At 48.1% G+C, this 20,487-nt stretch overlaps 1 protein-coding gene across 1 annotated transcript; it reads right to left on the bottom strand.

Annotated features, from left to right (window-relative positions):
- Positions 1 to 4,538: 4,538 nt before the first annotated feature.
- On the bottom strand, positions 4,539 to 19,966 carry LOC135815849 (radixin-like). Its single transcript, XM_065329193.1, has 16 exons — positions 19,772 to 19,966; positions 19,548 to 19,631; positions 19,255 to 19,350; positions 17,398 to 17,502; positions 13,772 to 13,861; positions 13,311 to 13,390; positions 12,751 to 12,834; positions 12,361 to 12,507; positions 11,962 to 12,058; positions 11,548 to 11,711; positions 10,857 to 10,966; positions 10,185 to 10,345; positions 9,678 to 9,770; positions 8,208 to 8,450; positions 7,300 to 7,502; positions 4,539 to 5,115 (listed from the first exon to the last, which is right to left on the bottom strand). Exons 1-15 carry the CDS (start codon positions 19,781 to 19,783, stop codon positions 7,338 to 7,340), a joined length of 1,731 nt encoding a protein of 576 aa, XP_065185265.1. The 5' UTR covers positions 19,784 to 19,966; the 3' UTR covers positions 4,539 to 5,115; positions 7,300 to 7,337.
- Positions 19,967 to 20,487: the final 521 nt, after the last annotated feature.

Genomic DNA, 20,487 nt, shown 5'->3' with positions numbered 1-20,487 from the left:
GCTGCGCTCATCATACAATCCATGCCATTTCTTTTGCGGCATACTTGTACATTGTACTTGTAGCAAGAGCACTCTCGCTTGTTGTAAGTACATTACTCCGTCGCAGTACGCGTGTACGTACATGTAGGTCTACTCGTAGTCGCACGAGAGACTCGTACTCGTAGACTAGAGACAACAACGAAGGAATGCTGACCTGAATTCCGGAAAGCATCTGGCCACTTTCGCCAGTCAAGTGTTACTGGAAGTGACATCATACTTTGCAAATACACAAGACTAGAGAGATTGGAAAAATACATCATAATGACAAGATGCCAAACACAACTCATACTCCTTACCTTATCCAGCTTCTTCGTCAGTTCAGTTCACGCTTGTCTTTGTATGGCCAGTTCCAGCTTGGTCGAGCTGAGCTCTGATGACGTGCTCTTTTAGTACTCCAGTGCAGGCAACTGAAATCCGACCCCCTTGGCGGCCCCTTGGCGGAGCGCCGCGCCGCCAAGGGGGTTGGATTTCAGTTGCCAGCACTGTAGTTCTAGACTGGGCCTGAGTGGGAGAATAATCATACCGGTATGAATAATTACACATTTCGCGTAGTAGAAGAGTACATATTACATAACCCCCTTTTGGTAGAACAAACAAGTACTAGTACAGTCATGATGTAGTTCAGTGTTTTTTTCCGCTTCTGTCTTGTGAACATCATCAGCCATGATACTGATAAGTGATTAGTCCTCGGGTGTCGAGCTGCACAGTTTCTTCCAGTTCGTCTCGTCCGCTGCTTGCTTTCGGCACCTGGAAAGGTCTTGCATGGACTTCATCATGGACACACCCAGCTTATTCAGCTGAGCGTCAGTGACTAGTGAGCGACCTGACAACTTTTACTTTGGCCGTCCCCGAGTTGCTTTGTTGCCCTTGTCAAAAATAGCCGCTCATGTCATGGCTACTTGCGGTGGCGTGTCGACAGTCATGTCCGTGTTAGTGCTGACCCGAATTTGCCAGCTGAATCTCGATATTTTGCGGCATAATTTTGCTCGTGCATCGTCGAAATTTTGCTTTCATTTTGCTAGGCCACTCGATATTTTGCTCCCTTTTTGCTCCAAAATTTGTGTCACGTGTGAGAAAACTGACCGAAAGTGGGTTACGTGTTGGCAAAAATGAGAAAAAGTGAGTCACGTGTTGGTAAAATTGTGCCGAAATGAGTCATGTGCACCGTATATGTGTAAAATCTCCCAATTCCCAGCCAACACACCGATATTTTGCTCCATTTTGCCAGCAAATTCCCTTTCAAAATTCTTCGATATTTTGCTAGAAGAATTGCTAGCAAATTCGGGTCAGCACTAGGACTCCGTGTCCATCCGTACCACATGACCGGTCATTCGTAGTCGTCTACACTTAAAAGTCTTTACTGTCTTACCGACTACAGTACATGTATCTGATACAGGGCTGCTCTTGGTTCTACGGGTCGTCGTTCGATTGTCAGGGTAGTATCGGATTCCAAGTAATGATCGCATCCATGTACCATACTCCATAGGGCGTACAGCTGGCCAAACAAATAAGTACTATTATACTAGTAATACTGTAGTTCCATTTCAGAATGTGAAAAGGGACACCAAGACGTCTGTGTGACCGTACATCCACTACTACAGATCTACTACTACTGTACTAGTCTATGATCCAGGGCAAGGACTCGGAGTACTAGTATACATGTAGTAGTTGCCCATTATTTGCCAACATCTAGTCCTGATTCACCTGCTACGTGTCCAGCCGAACGAATCGAAACCTAGAGACTAGTAGACCTGCCGAGCATTATCATAATTCATAGTCAACGAGCGAAGTCTGTGAGTGCTCTAGTCTGCCCGCAGGATATACACCAAGCTAAACATGTGGCCAGAACGACTGGGAATGAATGACTGTGATTCTAAAACGGTCCGGACATAGTGTCGCAGGGATGTCCACTACAATTCATGATTACAAAGACGTGAAGGCCGCGTGGTTGCCAGTGGCACTTATAAGATACTTGTACTACCTTGTAGTAGTGTAGTACGTACCCGCATGCCACGCTTTCTGCTGGCTGCTCTGTCTGCTGTGCACATGTGCTTGATCTACGTGTACCGGTACATCACTACATGTCATCAAGAGTACATAACCCCCATGTACTCTTGATGTCATGAATGCATTGTACAAGTGGCTCTGCTTGAATTAAAGTAGGTATATTAGCAAGAGTATATAACCCCAGTACTCTTGGTATTAGTTACATGCAGTTCGAGGCACAACTCACATGGTGTGCATGTGACGTTGGCTTCGACGGTGACGTGTTTGCTTGGCTGCCGTCATTAGTGCTGTGGCTTGTGTCACAAGCCACAGCACTAATGACGGCAGCCAAGCAAACACGTCACCGTCGAAGCCAACGTCACATGCACACCATCATCTGAGCCTGAGGACCTCTGGTTCGTCTAATGTTAGGAAGGTCTAAAGCGACATCATCAGGGTACGGGTGCTAGTAGATCTACGCCGGTATTGTGTGGCTGTAAAAGAAAGAGACGTAAACGGTTGGACCAGCAATTAGCCAGCATGATAGTCATGTACATGTAGCTACTTTAACCTGTTTTTCTTAAATATTTTTATCAGGACGACATCCAGGAGCTAAATATTGCGACAGAGCTTTCGGCCATATTTTCAATTCATTGCATTCAATGGACATCCAGGAGCAATCAGAGAATACACGATTGACGTTAGGAGAAGTCTAAAACTCCCCTAGCATAATGAGGGTCAGAACCGGGTTCAACACCCATAATTATAACCATATTATGGTTCAGATGGTCCCAACGGACCGGGGCTCTACCAACCGTGGGTGGTTGTAGTAAGGTCACTGTTTCCGAACACAGTGCCCTCCACCTTGTTTCATGCTGTCAAACTAATGTCATGACTGTACACCGGAGACGGCGATTGTTTCTGAAAACAACGACTCTCCGCGGCGCTGTAGCTGTGCGTGACAATCATCTTCCACACTTTGATGGATGAATCTGATTCTGTCTAGTGAAGGCTGCCAGTCGTCCGTCCCCCTAACAAGTGCTTGGCGTCGATGGTAAGCAGCCAACCCGCTCTGTCACATCTGCGAGTAAGTATCAGTCAGTAGACAAGGCCTTCGTTCCCTCTCTACTGGCGCGTTCACTACGCCACTGGGCACTGGATGATTCCGCCTCTGTCGTACATGACAATCGACAGTGGACATCCCAAACGTTTTCTTGATGCGCGGAAGTAAAGTAACAAGGGACGGTAGTCGCTGGAGAGTCTCCCAGTCGCCATTTACTTGCAACAGTCGGTCTTTCAAGCATCGGCCTCTTGAGTCATTGTTACTAGTACTGCACCTGCACTCCTAGTCCTAGATGATAGTAGATCCTGTGTATATGTAGTGGAGGTTGAGGCATTCATTGCGTGAGAAATGATAACAAGTATAGTAATCTTATCACGTCATTCGGTCATTGCACCTATGGACTATGACTGAGACTCCACAGTCCACACGCGCCCTCACTCAGCCTATCTATCTCCGGCACTGCATGATGATTGTAGCGTTCAACACGGCCCCGCGTGAGCGTCAAGCATGTAGGCTCAGCCGCTGAAAAGAGCCTTGGCTCCTAGTCCTGGCTCCACTGAGACTGACTAGGACCTGATACCCACAGTGGCACTTACAAGCTCTCTTCCTTCCTTCCCAACGCTACACCACGCAAATGCATGATGACATAACCCCGCTTCACTTCCGGAATTCCAGCTTCCCACGCCTACCTACCAGTAGACCCTTCAGTTCTGCACTGTCTGTACTAGTAGTACTAGTAGTAGTGCCCTGATTTCTCATACACTTTACATGTACATGAATGTACACACACGAAAAAACACGAAGCAATTACTGTCACGGACATGGAAATCCTGTCGATTGGCCGGGGCCAGCGCCCTCATCAGCGCGTACAGAACGTAACTCGTTGCATGCAGTGCACAGTCATGTAACTAACTTGTTGATCCGATGTGACCAGAACTGCAACACTAACAACAGCGCATAATGGATTAATGCATGTGTGTACTGCTTACCCACGGCTGCATGGCCAGCGCCCTGGGGCCGCTAGACGTGAGAACGGATTTCCATGTCCACAACAGTAGTTTCAATACTTGCGATGGGAGAATCCGACATTTTAGATGATTATTATTTCGACTTGCTCTGGTCGGGTCACAGCGTCGCGGATCATCCTGCAGGCCTGGGAGCCTTGAGTGTGAAAAGCCAACGTCAGCAGTATCCCCGCCCCACAGGCACAGTTCCGTACACACGCATATCCGTGATGATGTCAGTTCACCACTAAAACTGTTGTTGCCTACCTACGACATATAATTATGTGCTGCAGTAGTAGTAGTAGTAGGTGTGTGTGTGTGTGTGTGCGTGCGTGCGTGCGTGCGTGCGTGTGTGTGTGTGGTGTACTGAAAATTCCAAAAGATTGTGCCATTCCGCACTTCATCATCATCTATCCCATCTTCCATTCTCAGCAGCAAGCAACAAGTACAAAACAAGTACTAGTCATTAAAAAAATACAGAGAAAGCCCATAAAAATGGATGCAGCAGCCTCGAAAACGTAAATGATAGGAATCTCGTATAGACAAAGGGAAACAGATATGCTGACTAGGAGCGCAGTGGAAAAGTCACATGAGTCAATAGCATAAACAATCATAAGCAATTTCCTTGGGCCATGCGCATTTACGTGTAAAAATAGAACAAAAAAAATGAAAGAATAGTTGTTATACATTATTCACTTCACAGGAAGCAAATTTCCTACATGCATTGCCTAGGCCAACAAGACCTTTCAAGAGGGGAGCAGAGGCAGAACGGTAGCAAAACAAGCGCAGCAGGTAGATAGGAAAGAAAGGAACATCTGAAGCTGAAAGCAGGCCGTCGTGAACAGCCCGGGGAGGCTCTGGCACCCGAGATACAGTGCTGGGCATATGGTGCAAAGGGTGGGTGTGTGTGGGGGGGGGGGGGGGGTCGTAATGAAAAAAAGAGAGCTCCTAAAGACAAGTAGTAACTGAGGATGCAAGAACGCCGCAGTGCTAGGGAGAATGAAAATCACAGCGGTAGTTGGTCTGCAGGCACAAACAGCACATCCAACCACAAGATTGCAATCAGTACATCATACATGGGGAAGATGAACAGTTTGCTTGCAAAACACTGCTTGTATTGGACCAAAGTTCCATATACCCTACGTTTCTCAAAGTACTTTATGTATGCAGGCAGATATGTTACATTTTTTCGATAGCTCTTCATCTCGTCGTACATATACAAGGCAACAAGGGACAATTAACTAGAGCTATGAAAAGGTAGGAAAGCTGCAGACATCATTGCGCAACATGACAAGTTATCTTGCGTGGTGATGTCTGTGGCGTTCAAGATTTTCACATGCCTCATTTTCATATCTGTTTCCTGTTTCCTTTTTTCCTTTTTTTTAATTGAATCTACAAGCTGTCTGTGGGCACAACATGTCTGGACCTAAAACACTGTGTAATATGCTCAAAACTATCAAAATAATATTCGATGCAAGCCCAATATCATAACATGATAAGGGGCCATCCGTAATTATCGATCTTTTTCACGAAACGAAAAAGTTTCGTTTATGGGTGGGTGGGTAGCGACCGGTTTCGTTTCGAAAAAACATCGAAAGCGGAAAAAATCAACGCTGACTGGATGTAGATCTACATCAGGGAGTCGTAAAATATTTTACGACTCCCTGATCTACATTGAAGTAGATCGACAGACTCAGTACGTCGCGCGGATGCACTGATCCCATGCATACCACTCTGTACTCAGTGCAGTGAGTTCCTTTCGTCCCCGTCCTCGGATGACTTCTCCGACGAGGACCAAGCAGTCATCATGGTCATTCACTCTGGGACCGACGACGGATAGATAAATATTTCGTTCCAGCCGCCGATGCAAGAGAACTTCAAATTACGGAGCGGGGCGCACGCCAAGTAAACTCTCACGCAAATATGGGGAGCGCCAGCCGCTGAAGACGATGTCGTCGTAATGTACCTGGAAGAATCTGATCGTGCTTATGGTGGGGAAGCCATGGAGAGTGATCCCCGTGTCGACAGTCTTCCAGACACGGAAATTTAGGCCATCGACTTTCTACGTACTGCAAGTACCTGATTGACGGCAGCGCAGCGCGGCGTGCGTGCGACCTTACGGAGCTTTCCGACAGCGATTCTGGGGCGATGCTGCTCTCATTTGCGAACGAGGCACGACCACTGAAGTCTGTGATAGCTATGGCGTTTATTTCCGCTCCGAAGTCGACTTGTTTTGGCAGCATCATGTCAATGTCGGAACTCTGACGATTTGCAAGTGTACAATTCCCGTGTTTAGACGTAGAGGTGCTCATTTTGTGGTAGGTGAAAATAAAATGTTTCCATGGTCAAGAAGTAGTACCAGACTTCCAAGAAAACAAACTTGTAACTAAATACTTACTTGCACAATCACACAAAATTAAAATGTGGCCTCACTGTGTTGTAACAGCCAATCAAGATCATTTTCTGCACAAAGTCTCCAGTCAATTAATTTTCTCGTTTCAGGGGGGTGGGTGGGTGGGGGTGGGTCATAACTAAACTTTTTCGTTTCGTGAAAAAGATCGATAATTACGGATGGCCCCTAACATGAACCTGTTTTTTTTTTGCTGCCCCTCCCCCCCCCCCCAAGTAAATTTATTATTAAAAAAGTTTTTTTTTAATGCCTGGATATTCCACGTTTGGAACAAAGCTCGTCATGGATGTAATACGGCAAATCACAACCTAAGTTCAACCAAATTGATGACCTCCGTCAATGATGTCTCACTTGAAAACTTTGGGATTTCAATGCGAAAATGCAGGCTCATGAGGTATAGTCTTGCTTGCAGTTTCTCAAAGTACTTGATGTATGCAGGCAGATATGTTACATTTTTTTTCGATAGCTCTTCATCTCGTCGTACATATACAAGGCTACTCAGTCCCATGACCCATTATAAGATGAGCTGGGACACAGCACCACAGACATACCAGTGTCAATCCACAGTGCACATTCAGCGTACTTGCTCACTGCCAAAACTGGTCACGTAGGAGAGGGGAGAGAGACCCAACACGAATCTTGGAAAGATGACTCAATCAGCGGCTATTGAACCGCCCAACGCCCGAACCCCCCTGAAATCCCCAAACTCTGGGTGGACTTGGAAATGATCCCACTTACGGGCACATAGGTCCATATACGCACAGTCCTGTGAACACCGTAAACAACACGAGACTCACCTAGATGTGGTTGAATATATGTTTTTGTTGTGTTTTCTTTACATGTTCTCGAACTCTTCAATGCGGGTCTTGGTGTTGCCCTGGCGAATCTGACGGAGGGTCTTGTACTTGTCACGGCCAGCCTTCTGGTTCTCCTGGTGGAGCTTGTCTTCCTTGGTCAGCTTGGTAGCATCCTTGGTGGATGCCAGTTGGCTTCCCAGTTCCTGGAAGAGGAAACAAAAGTAGAGAAAACATGCCCGGCAACGTTACCACCCATTTCTAAGTCAGCATTTCTGGAAGGTGATTTCCCACTGCATGTGCAGCGTGTCATAGCAAGCCTGATGATCATGCGAAGCCCTACTTGAACATCAATCCTCTTGATGAGTGGAACAATACGAGTCGTAACAGTGAGACTTTTGTACATGAACGCAATTGTGTTGTCCACTCCAAGCAGTCTTCCACACGTATGCAAATTTGTATTTGGTGCATACAATTGTGCAATGGTCCATTCAAAGATAAAATGGAAAGAGGAGCGACCCAAATTAGGCCGGAATGGAAATGCCCAGATCTAAAGTATGCCTGAATGAACTTTAGGCTTGTGTGTAACTGGCTATTTCCTGTATAACATTATGCAGCTTCACACGATCACAGTGCCATAGTCACACACACTAGCTGGGTAGCCTGCAGTCAAAGTAATAGTAACACAGTGCGTGTGTGTGTGATGTCATTTAAACACATTTCGCAGGCTGGAATTCATGCAGTACGGATCTAAAAACAGTGCGCCGAAGCCATCCTGAGACCTGTCCTATCCTATGGACGGGCACACACTTCATTATTGCGCATGCAGCCTATGTACACAAATGCAGAACAGTAGCTGGTGCCTCCCCCCCCCCCCCCCCCCACCGGCCGGTCATGCATGGCAAACTTACACGAAGCTGCTGCTGCATTCTCTTGTTCTTCTCGGCGAGGCTCAACCGGTCATCGTCGGCCTTCTGCAGGGCAGCCATGTCGACATCGGCCGCCAGGCTCAGCTCACCCTGGCCTTCCTTCCTCTCGTCCTCCTGCTCGTCGTGATCGTCGTGTCCTTGCTTGACCATGACAGCCGCCGGTGTGCTTGTCACCTGCAGAAGGGCGATGCGGTTCTCCTCCTGCTGCTTCTTGGCTGCCTCCAGCTGTGTGTGCGGCACAGACACAGCAACAATACCATAGCCAGCAATCGCATGTCACCACGTACATTGAAAATCAACATAATTTTGCGAATCGACCTTTTTTCAGGATCACTTTTCAACGAGGACGAAGCAAAGTCGGCCGAACGAAGCCTAGAGGAAGAAAATCACCCTCTCCACTTCACCATCACGATACTGACATAGATACGAAATGAAACAACTAAAAAATCCACAAGAAAACTGTACGGCCATCATCGCGCTGACTTTGGTCTGACTTTGGTCTGAGAATTTCTATCACGATCAAAAATGTACAAGGAGCACTCAAAAATAAGCCACAGACGTACCTTACTCGCTCTCTACTCCTTTTTCAAGGCACAAAAGTCGACTCTCCACTTTCAAACCAGGAACCAGACAGACCAGTGGTCCTTTTCAGCTGCTCCACGAGCGCAGGAAAGGTTCACCAAGGGGCGCAGAGCAGCATCCATTCCAGAAAAATAGCTAAAATACGAGTGAGACTGCATGCCTGAGTACATGAGTACATGTATGAGTACATGCAGAAAATAGTCAATTTCAGCGTTTCTGCTCCAAACAGCAACTAGCTTCGACTAGAAACAAAGATTACACCAAAGGATCAAACAACAACCATTTTCTGCAGTTTTTTTGCAGATGGCTTCCTTGTGCTTGGCCCAGCATGCCAAAAATCACACCTGGGAGGAGTACAAAAATTACAACTCTCAGATGTCCTCGATTGCTGGCCATGCGTAGCATGATGAATGCTACATTTAGAGCATTGCACTGCAGCCATGGAAATATAATTATCTGGGATCGGTTTGTTGTGGTTATAGAGCCGCAATATTGAGATGCCTTTTGTTGGCTCTTCTGCCTGTATTTCATTGACAGATGTGCTAAGCCCATGGATCCTGCCATGAGTGACATGCAAACTGTAACTATAATCATTATTATTATTAGAACCATGGGCCATTACAGTCGCACTGGACCATGGTGGTAGCAACAGCCCACTGGCCGCACTACACCATTACAGTCGCACTGCCTGCCCCCCCCCCCCCCCCCCCCCGCGGCTGTGATACGGTTCGCTGAGCATACCGGCAAAGTCACGTCTAGACATAAATAGAAACATGACAATCCGTTTGCAAAGGGTGCACCAATGCAAAATAAAAACAATGATATAAATGTTGCGGCAATTTTGACTGTGGCAATGCAAATTTCACTGACCTCTTCCTGTAGCCGAGCAGCCTCAACGGCCTTCAAGCGGGCCTCCTCCTCAGCCTTCTGAGCCATCACTTCTCGTCTCGCTGCTTCTTCCGCCTAAGTAATTGGAAGAAATCATTAAAATCATCAACGGGAGAGAGGGACGAGAGTGAAACGATGAGGACAGACGGCAAGAGGTGCAACATTGGGTGATATTTATGCTCAAATGACTATAAGTATAATGACATTCCGGGGCCCTACGAGATTGGATACTGCCATGCCATTTTTCACATTGAATGATGCATGCTGTTTCGTGACATGGCCTAGTAAAAAAATGCATACCGAGACTATGACATGAATAACATATACTACTTTATTATATTACTAGTACTTTCTGAGTAAGTCCGCAGCAACACAGGCGACTGAACTGGTACTTTGTTGGATTCTACAGCATAGTCACATGTTCCACTAAAAGCAATGTGAAGCAGCGGCCCCGTAGCCGGCCCATGTTGCTTCTCCGCCCGGCCTTACCATCTGTTCCTTGGTTCTCTGCTCCTCCTTCATCTGGGCTTCTACGCGCTGGCGCTCTTCCTCGGCCTCGTTCTTCAACTGCGCAAACTCCTTGGCCTCCTCCTCCGCTCGGCGCGCCTTCTCTTCAATCGCCTGGGCTTGCTCCTCGGACTTCTTCAGAGCTGTGCAGAAGCGAGAAAAATTAGCAAATCAGCCTCAACACATGTGCCACTTGAATAAGGATCCAATAAAGCTCATGTATAACACATACGCCGTGTATCAAAATACCGTACAGCTGTGGCCAAAGACATCTGAATCCATGCAAACACTTTGAAAAATCAGTGCCAGCCTCCGGTACCCCGTTGCCTTTCATTGTGTGTCTTAGAACTTTAGTTCCATGAAAAAGCGTGCCTCTGTGCGCAACTGGAATGGTCAGTACTCTTGGACTTCACTTCATGTTTCATATTTCATTCTATTCCAGGACAGCTAAGTGTTGTTGATTATAACTCAATTATAAGTGTGGGACATAGAGTGGAGACCAATGGGCGAAATTTTGGCAAAGTATTTATTTATCTATTTGGTGCAGCTGAGAGCCTGTTGCGGGAATGGCGGTTTTTTTAAGGACATAGAGTGGATACATTTCAAAAACAAGAGATGGACAATTGTGACCAACTCGTGAGATAAGCAACTAACCATCCTGGGCCTGCAGTGCCTCCTCCTCGAATCTCTTCAGGCGTTCCAGGAGATCCTTCTGCTGCCTTTCAGCATCTTCACGTGCCTGCTTTTCCAGCTGAAGCCTCTGCCTGCACTCGGCGCAAGCCAAACCAAAACACAGCATGGACAATACACGTAATTACATGTGATGCGGCGTTCATGAGCTAGAAAACAGCATATTATAGTGTGTCATGGGACACTCCACCGCCGGGGCACTCGATACACCGAAGGATGCATGACACTTTTCCGGATGTGTCCAAGTAATTCAAAATTACATAGTCCTTCTGATCTGGTTAGTCAGAATGAGAATGAGAAGAGATTTACAGCTATAGTCGTATGAGCCAACGAAGTGGATATTGTGAATGCTGAAATCCAGAGGCATGGCTTCACACTGAAGGAGATTTGCAAGTTCAGCCTAATTTCCTGTGGCCTGGTCATGCACGAGGCAGGATGAAGCACTACTCGAGGAGAGCTCAGCAGAGCATGCAACACCCGCATGTCGATCATGTCACTAGCACAGTTGGCGGGGGGGGGGGGGGGGGGGATGTCAAGCCAACGGTACCCATTGCCTCCAGCAGCTGTTGGCAAGCATCATTGCCAGCTACCTTACTAATACTATGCAAGCACGACTCGTGTTTATCCTCTACAAGGCGGTTCAGTTCCAACGTACCTCTCCTGGACCTTCTGTGACTTCTCCTCCCGCGCCTGCGCCTTCATCTGCTGCACCTCGATGGTGTCCGGCTTGCGTCTGCGCATGTACAGCTCGTGGTTACCCATGCACAGTGCCAGGATACGCTTGTTGATTCTTAGCCGGGGTACGTAGAAGATGAAGTCCTGTGCAGTTTGGCAAAAAGAAGGGAAAGTGGACAAGCAGTCAACCACCCGCAGCATTGTACCCAGATTCACTGTGGCCGTGGTTCAGTGCAATTCAATTCAGAACAGCTAGATGTGTGCACAGCAACCTCTGAGTTAGTACTGGCACTGGTTAACGCCCTGTAAAGGGAACATCGACATGTGCAATGTACTAAATCTCTAGGTAATGTACCTAGCTGCCGCCACCTTTTTAGGTTAACCCGAGGCTTACCGGTGCCTTCTTGTCGATTGGCTTGATGACGAATTTCCTATCGTTGAACGAAATGTTCCGGATTTCACTCCACGGAAAGCCGATTTTAGGTGTCAATCTGCACAAATAGACACATAGACAACCATGATAACACAGCACAAGATCACACTCTGGTGACTGGGCACGGTTGTTCTATGCCCCTGTGGAACACCATGCACGTATGGGCACAAAGCTGGGAATTCATGTTCATTCCACAACACCTACTATCCGGCCAAACTCAAGCCAAGGAGAGCCGATCACTCGTTTGTGCAAAAGGCTCTTCCGGTAGAAAGGTTCCCTACAAAATAGCTCACGTAGCGACTTGATCACACTAGGTATGCACAAGGCACATAAGATATTCATGCCGTGAACAATACTCACTTGTCATCTTGCTCGTATACGTTCAGGCCTAGAGCATCCACGCCGAGCCACAAGTCCGTGCCTTTCTTGTTCTTGATGTCAAAGTAGTTGACGCCGTACATTTCAAGGTCCTGGGCGATCTTTAGATACTCCAGCATTGCTTCGTCTCTGCAGGCCAAGCACGACACCAAATGACAGCCATTGTAACTGAAGTCTGCGATGACCATACCTTGCATGACTAACATGCTCGCCGTAGAATTAGAAGTGTGGCAAGAAGACGAAGGTTCAGTACAAGTACACAAAGTCAACACACTATTACCAGTTGTTTCGCCATCGGTGGTTCATGCCACCAGCCAGTACCTGTGCCATGAGTACTGAGTTCGAAGTTCCGGCGGAGCAGACTTCACTTACCTCATCATGCCTTTATGCTCAGCGTACCAGTTGACTATTCTCTCCTCCCACTGCTCCCGTGTCATCTTGTGCTGGTCCATTACACTGCATACACAGTTCACAGATCATACACAGGAATGCAAGCAATCACAGAGAAATCAGCGGACTCAAAACCATGGCATAGGTCCGATCAACCAGGTGTTGAATGCAGACTTCCGCCAACTGAGCCATGCGTGCAACTAGATGCTTGGGACGAAACCAGCAGATGGTAGCCTAACCGGCAGGTCACCGGCGGGGCTGGTGCTGGCTAGCAACTTTTGTGAACGATTATAAAACAGCGCTTCAGAAAAGCAACAGCACATACCCAATACTAGCAATACACATCCAGCATAGAGTGCAAAACGAATCGCACCTTGCAGGTGAAGATACGCAATGATGTACAAGCTAGAATTTCTCTTTGTAGCAATTGCACCACGCGTACTGTGCGAGAGTGCTGATCACAAATACTGCACACCGCATACAAGGCCAGTAGCACTCCAGACCCCTCCACTGAGTCTGACAGAAAGAGAAAAGCAACTTACCGCTGTGGGAGCAGGCGGTCATTGGCCAGGAAACCTGATGGGTGTTTCACCGTATCATGGTCTCCGTATTTCACATGCACCTGGATGCACACACACACACACAAAGGAAGCAAGCGCAAGAAGATCATGAATATGATACCGTGTGCTGTGCTGATGAGTCCACAAAGGACGAAACAGTTCTGTCCGCAGATTGCATATGATATCAAAAAGTGATCAATCTGTGGCAAGAACCCACTAAGCTCTAGCCAGACCTAGCCAGCATTCGACAAGTAAAAATGCTCAACAATAACCACATTGTACTGCCAATACATTTCATCAGGGTGCACTCCAAGTGAATTGTGAGTGACCATGCTGGCTGAAGTTACGTATCGGTGGCCAAGTACGAGGCTACACGAGCTTCGGAGTAGCATCCAGCATCAAAACTCACACACACACACATACAGTTCTAGGTGGTCACTCACCGCATAGGATGCCAGCAACACGGCTGTCTCTGGAGGACAATATACCTCGTCATTAAGGATTCCCTCCTTCACTTGCATGAAGAACAGACGCTGAACGGACACAAGACAAGCAAAGCAGGAGTTTTAGGCGCTGGAAATGGAAAAGCATACCGCGTGTGTGTTGCCAAGGTCGAGTATGCAGATGTTGCATGGTCTGGCTCAACCTGTTTTGCAGCTGCCAAGTGGGAAATACACAACCTGGAAATAATCCATACATCCTGTACACACACCTTGTACACGCTCTCTCTAACGGTCTCTAGGCTACACTACAATTGATATACATTAGCTCAAATTTTCCTTGGAAATAATCGATAGAAATAATGTGTACACACTCATACCGCGACACCAGAGGAACAGTAAGTACGGATTTTCACGTCGTTTTCATGTGACAAATCATCAGAAGTCTTCGTCACGCCGAGAGTTGGACTAGTACAAAGGAAATAGTATATGGCCATGAAGCGAATAGCATTGGATCTAGAATTGGATCTAGAACTACCACGAGAAACACTGAAATCCTAAAAATAGCACTACTTGTATTGAAAGCATGATTAGTAAGGCGAGTGGTGTTAGGCATGTGGTAGTTCTTGATCCAATGCTATTCGCTTCATGGCCGCATATAATATTTCCTTTGTACTAGTCCAACTCTCAGTGTGACGACGATTTCTGATGATTGTCACATGAAACGACAGATGACCATACTTCTACGTCATAGCAACAGTTGACACATTGTGGTCCCTACACTTCGCGCTGGGCCTTGCTGTTGCACAGACAAAGTTGAAACTCGCCCGGAATGTCACGGAGAAGGTGAAGTTTCTGATGATGTGCATGTCGCATGGGATTGCCATTAAAAAAGTGTTTGTTGAAGGCGTGCAAAGTTGACAGAAGTTTCGGAAAACGTCGGTGCGGATTTCGGTATGGCTCGTCCACAGGTGTCAGTTGAGGACGCTCTAGATATCGTTTTTGACGCAGCTTCAGCTGGAGAGTCTCCTATAATCTCCTCCGAGGACTCCGAGCTGGGTCTCTCATCGAGTGAAGAAGAAGAGCTAGACCAAGAGCTTGTCAGAGACGGTAACGTAATTGACGAAACTTTTGACGGCGCCGACGGACCTGAAACTGCGGCAGCTCTGGCTAGATACGACTCAAGGGACGATGTCACTGACAGTACCAGTGAGGAGTCTAGCTCTACTGACGATGATAGACCGGCCTAAGAATCTACCGTTTTAATGGAACTGCTGATCGTCGTGGCCGAGCTGTTCTTCCACCTCGCTTTGACCAGCTAGCTTTTCGCCTGGCACTGATTCGGCAATTGAGCAACACGCTTGATGACGCACCCATATCAGCATGCTGTAGGACAGCAGCTTCTCCACCACTCAACCACATCTTAACTTTAAAGGGTTTTTTTATTTATTTTTTACTGAATACCACAGTACCATCAGATGCTGCACAGCGGGGGCGGTGGCATATTGGATGGAAGTGGGGGCGGGGCAAAAGTAACTCCTCCGACCAAAGGTCTCGGAATCATCGTTACTCCTGTGCGCCGATACATAGGAGAAAAGAAACATGTGCATCCAAGAGGGAAGCACCGGCTTTGCAAACGATAATGGGGAGAATTTGAGATTGAGATAGGACAAAACAATAGTAAAAGCAGTGCACCGTAGGAAGATGGAGTGAACTGATAATCGGGTTTTAAGACTGAGCGAAGGGGATCAAAGAGGGGTAGAAGAGAGCTGGAGTGCGGTCAGTATAATTAGGCTGCGTTCGGGGGGGGGGGGGGGGGGGGGTGGCGAGCGGTGGTGGCTGATGGTCAATGCCTGCAACTTTGTGGGCTCGAACTTGATCCTCCACCTGCTTCCCCATGCTGCCAGTGAGTCTACTGCCTGCTGGAGGATTGCTGTCTCTTCTGGCAGTCTGAGTCGGGTGGTGATGCACTTGTAGAGAGTTGTGTCGTCGGCGTATACAGCCAGCTTCGCCCCATCAGGCAGGTGGTCTTCTGCGCCGTTGACGTACAGAAGGAAGAGGGTGGGGCCGAGGATGCTGCCCTGTGGCACGCCAGATTGGATTCGGTGGGTTGGTGAAGACTGGCCACCTATGACGACACGGATGTGGCGGTCTGTCAGGTAACTCCGGAGCCAGGCAAGGAGGGGCCACTTATGCCGCACCGCTCAGCCTTGTGGAGGACGCCGTTGTGCGAGACCTTGTCGAAGGCCCCGGCAATATCTACTGCGAGTACCCTGACGAGGCCTCCACTGGCAGCTGCAAGGCTCCACTCATGCTGAAGAGCAATCAGCAGATCAGAGGTTCCCAGTCCAGTGCGAAAGCCAAACTGCCTGTGAAAAAGGATGTCATTCTTCTTCAGGAAGTTGGACAGGCTGCGGTTCACGATGGACTCCATACACTTAGACATTATGGGCAGTAGTGATATCGGTCGGTAGTTTCTGGGGTTCGACTTGGGGCCTTTCTTGTGTACCGGTACGACGTTGGCAGCTTTCCACATGGCAGGTTGATGACCACTGCAGAAGCACAGGGTAAACAGCTTGGATAGGGGCAGGGCCAGAGAGTCGGCACATTTTCTCAGCACTCTAGCAGGTACTGCATCAGGCCCTGTGGCTTCACTTGGGTTCAGGGCTCGGAGTGTCCGGCGTACGGTGGCTTGGCGGAAGTGGACTGTTGCAAGCGTATTTGCGGTGCGCTGGCGGACATGCGGGAACGGCCCCGACTGTTCTGCAAAGTCATCGTCTACGCTGCACTTCTGGGCAAAGTACTTCCCGATGACGTTAGCCTTGTCGTGGCTTTTGGTGCATTCCATGCCATCGGGGTCAACCAGGACTGGGATGGAGCTGTCCCGGCCATGCCCTCCAACTCGTTTAATCACGCTCCACCACTCTCTGTCCTGCAGGCTGCCCGTCCGGAGCTGTTGCTTGACGTGGTCGAGATGTCTGGCTTTGGCTCTTGCTAGACATCTTGTTGAGTCAAGGAGTGCTAGCTTGTACGTACACTGGAGCGCTCCATTTCTGGGGTCATCGCGGAATTTCCGCCAGGCATTGCGCTTTCTGTCAACTGCTGCAGAGCATTTAAAACTGTCGACTGGTTCTAATGCACCTACAGGGTACCTGGAATCAGGTGTTATTTCCTGAACCTTGCTTGACCTCGCTCACCTTGTTCATGGCATACCCATTTTGCCGCTTGTTTCCCCACAGTCTACAAACCACAAGTTCTTCTTTTACGACACCTTTTAGAGATGCACTCACTCTGTGGGATGCGTGCATATACATGTAAGCCGGCGTTTTCCAGATTTCTTCCTCTTCTCCCTTTATTATTCTAGTAGTTCTCAGTTCTCACACACGCACTGCGACGCACACACTTCTTCCTGTATTGGCTATAGCATTCAAAGTGTTGTACTCCCTTTCCCTCACTTCTTTGTATTGGATCAAAAAAGGCATGAGGGCCTGCCCACCGTGATACGGTGCTTAGCTATGGCCAGAGTGGATCCAATCTGATGCAGAAGTTGTTATTAGTTGACTTCAGACGCGTCATCACGTTCAAGTCCTACACACACACATACTACTAGTGGTCCAACGCCATCTTACCTGAGTCACCTCCTGGATGAGCTCCTCTCCGACGTCCTCGGGGAAGAATTTTGCGCGGAACTTGAACTGCATTGGCGTCTCCTTCTTGATGTCCTGCACGGCCACCTGGAGAACATGGACAACGCAACATCAATGAAATGAAGGGGTAAGCAGCAACATTCAGCCCTCATGAAGCACCACACCGTAACTGTAACTGAAACAGCTGCGTGAAGGACATCAGTGCCAACGGACGTATAGCTTTGCTGGTGGTGTGCTGTGGCAACGTGTCGAGGGGTCGGCTGGAGAGCGCAGAAACGGCGTGGTGGTTGATGACAAATCAATGAAATGACCCTGACTGTCAAATACGGCGATAACGAACTAGAGGAGTGTCGGGAGGATTGGATACTTGGATTGATACGGCTAACTGTTAGTGTTAGTGTTAGTACTGCAGCTACATGTTTGTCTCTTTTGTTGCCATGGCGAGTGTACACTCCTTCCATTCCTATTGGCTGTCATAGTGTCAATGGACTTTGAATAAAATAGAAAAGCTGTTCGGATCCTGGCAGTCTGCCTTCAACTAATGACGCAGTAATCCATGTGGGTTTTTGGCAGAATGTCTACGCTTCAATCATCCAGATAAACGGAGTTAATGTTATTGCTTATTTAGACATGGCTCACATGCAGAAGCGGAATATCCGCTTTTTCACTTTGAATGATTATGAAGACCAGCAGTGTCCATTCAGCCCCAGCCAGAGTATCCCGACAGACGCGCGCACACACACACACACACACACACACACACACACACACACACACGCACACGCACACACCACGCACACACAGACACATGTGAGTACACAAGTAGACACATACATACACGCACACCCACTCGCATGCGTACGCACACACAAACACACACGTGTGTACACTGCGTTGCATCATCCCCAAACATCACATGCACCTCCTCTTTGCTGAAGTGCTATCACAATCTGTACACTCCAGCAACTGCACAGTCTCAATAGGCATGCTAATTGTGTCATTCTACAACACTCGTGATTTCAATTCATTCTCACCACACACATTTTCTTCGCAGCCAGTGTCAGAAGGCTGGATCACGGAGAATGAATGCAGAAATAATTGACAGGCTATATTCGCCACACACGCACTAACACAGTATCATATTGATAAACAGAGCGTTTGCTGCTGTGAAATTGACATAATGGATTTTCTATTCCATCCCCGGTGTTGGTAAGCGATGGACGATCGTTCGTCGGTTCTCTATCTTGATTGAGCAGGGCATCGCTGTGCGCGCTAGGGTGTGCCTTGTGTGCATGTTTCACCGCACTGGTCATGTAGATTGTAGCGAAAACCAGAACAGTGCATTTCCTGAAGCGGGTGATCTGCTCGCCAGAAGGGAAGCGCTTTCACGCAGCAGCTCAGGAAATCAGATTTGTAGCACTCACTCAGCTTGCGTTACACACCAAGCTAACTCGGAGCATAGATGATAGAATCTGCCTGGTCCGCACCCACGCTCATTCCCCCAGGCACGACATACGCGAGCCTGATGTGAGTGGACTCAAATATGGCTCGACCTGCGTGGAGACAACAGAGAGTGCTTCATCGTCCCTAGTGAAAGATTTTGGAGCATCAGATCGCGGAACGAGGTAGCAGTCCGTGATTCAGACTTCCGCGACAACGAATACACAACATAACATAAAGAATAGCTAAGCCAGAGCTAGCTACCCTCCATACACACCACCTGCGGATAAGTGGCACAAGGGAACGCGACCATGTGTAATAGTATCAGATTGCACAGGCAAAAAAATAGATTCGCAGGAGCATCAAACATTTTCACTGGGCAATTGTTGCATTGCTGACCTTCTTGTTGAGTTTGAGCCAAGTGTGCAGGCCCTTGGAGTCGACGTACTGCAGTCCAAAGAACCAGATCTCCCGAAGACCAATGGTTTTGACGACCTGCATGCGGAACAACACAGCATCACGCTGATCACACAGTGTACGCCACCATGTTTGTACCTACCACACATCAGACTGACAAGCCCGGACTGGAAGCTAAGCCTATGGACTAGTATTACTAGCATGGGAAATGGGGCGATGAGAGACCTAGCACTAGCAGCAGGCGCACTTCTCTGCAAGAGGAAGATCATCCCTACCTGATCGAAGAGCTGCTTTCCCGTGGTCGCCGGCTGGATAGCGAACTCCAGCTCGGCGTCCATGGTCGTGACGCGAACATTTATCTTCAAGAACATGGCCACACATACACACACACGCACACACCGTTCATTTCCAAAGGTTACCCAGTCCTCCGCCTGCTGGCCAGTGCAGTGATCAGCATCTCTTGCCAACTAGTGAGCAAGCAAACCTTCTCCAAACCTACCTGCTTCGGCATGGTGGCGGAGATTCAACGGGGTCACGATACTACTAAAGGAAAAGAAAATTAGACAAAACTGAGCTAAGATCACAAGCTCCGACAGGAACGACAGAGAGCCTCTGCAAGAGAGCGATTTTTGAATAGCACAGCAGAGCGCAGCGGAAAGAATGATACGCCCGCACACGATGAAACGCGCAGCGGAGCAGATTTAGCACGGCATGGCATCAACGGTCAACCGAAAACACCCGCGTGGCTCAGCGGGGAAATGCACATGTTCGCACGTAGACGGTAGAGCGGCGGCATACAGTCTGTAGCCTACATTGTCATTGTAGTGTATAGTAGGCTTGGTTCTGATGTCGTGTACGTGTACAGACTCTTGTCTATCTATCTTTCTATGTCCTTGTGTGGTGATGCAGCGACATGTATGCAGGGCTAATACACTTATACAGTCAGTGCAGCCTCACTGATAAAAACAGCATAAAATGTCAGGTTTTGTCTGCAAGAGTAGTCTCTACCAGGGAGTCGTATAGACCCGGGAGGCGACACGCGCATCACTTGTGCACAACCATGATCGACTCAACGATTCAAAATATTACGACCTGCTCGGTGTGGGACAAGTCCGTACATAGGCCATAGCGCGCGGGAAATCCGTACATAGCGTCGTCTTCGTCCTTTCGCTGAACAATTGTGGTCAGACTTTCGATCTCCATTGCTGAAATACA

Source organism: Sycon ciliatum, chromosome 4 (genome assembly GCF_964019385.1).
Source record: "Sycon ciliatum chromosome 4, ocSycCili1.1, whole genome shotgun sequence".
Classification (NCBI taxonomy): domain Eukaryota; kingdom Metazoa; phylum Porifera; class Calcarea; order Leucosolenida; family Sycettidae; genus Sycon; species Sycon ciliatum.
This window is presented reverse-complemented; position numbering and strand designations above follow the sequence as displayed.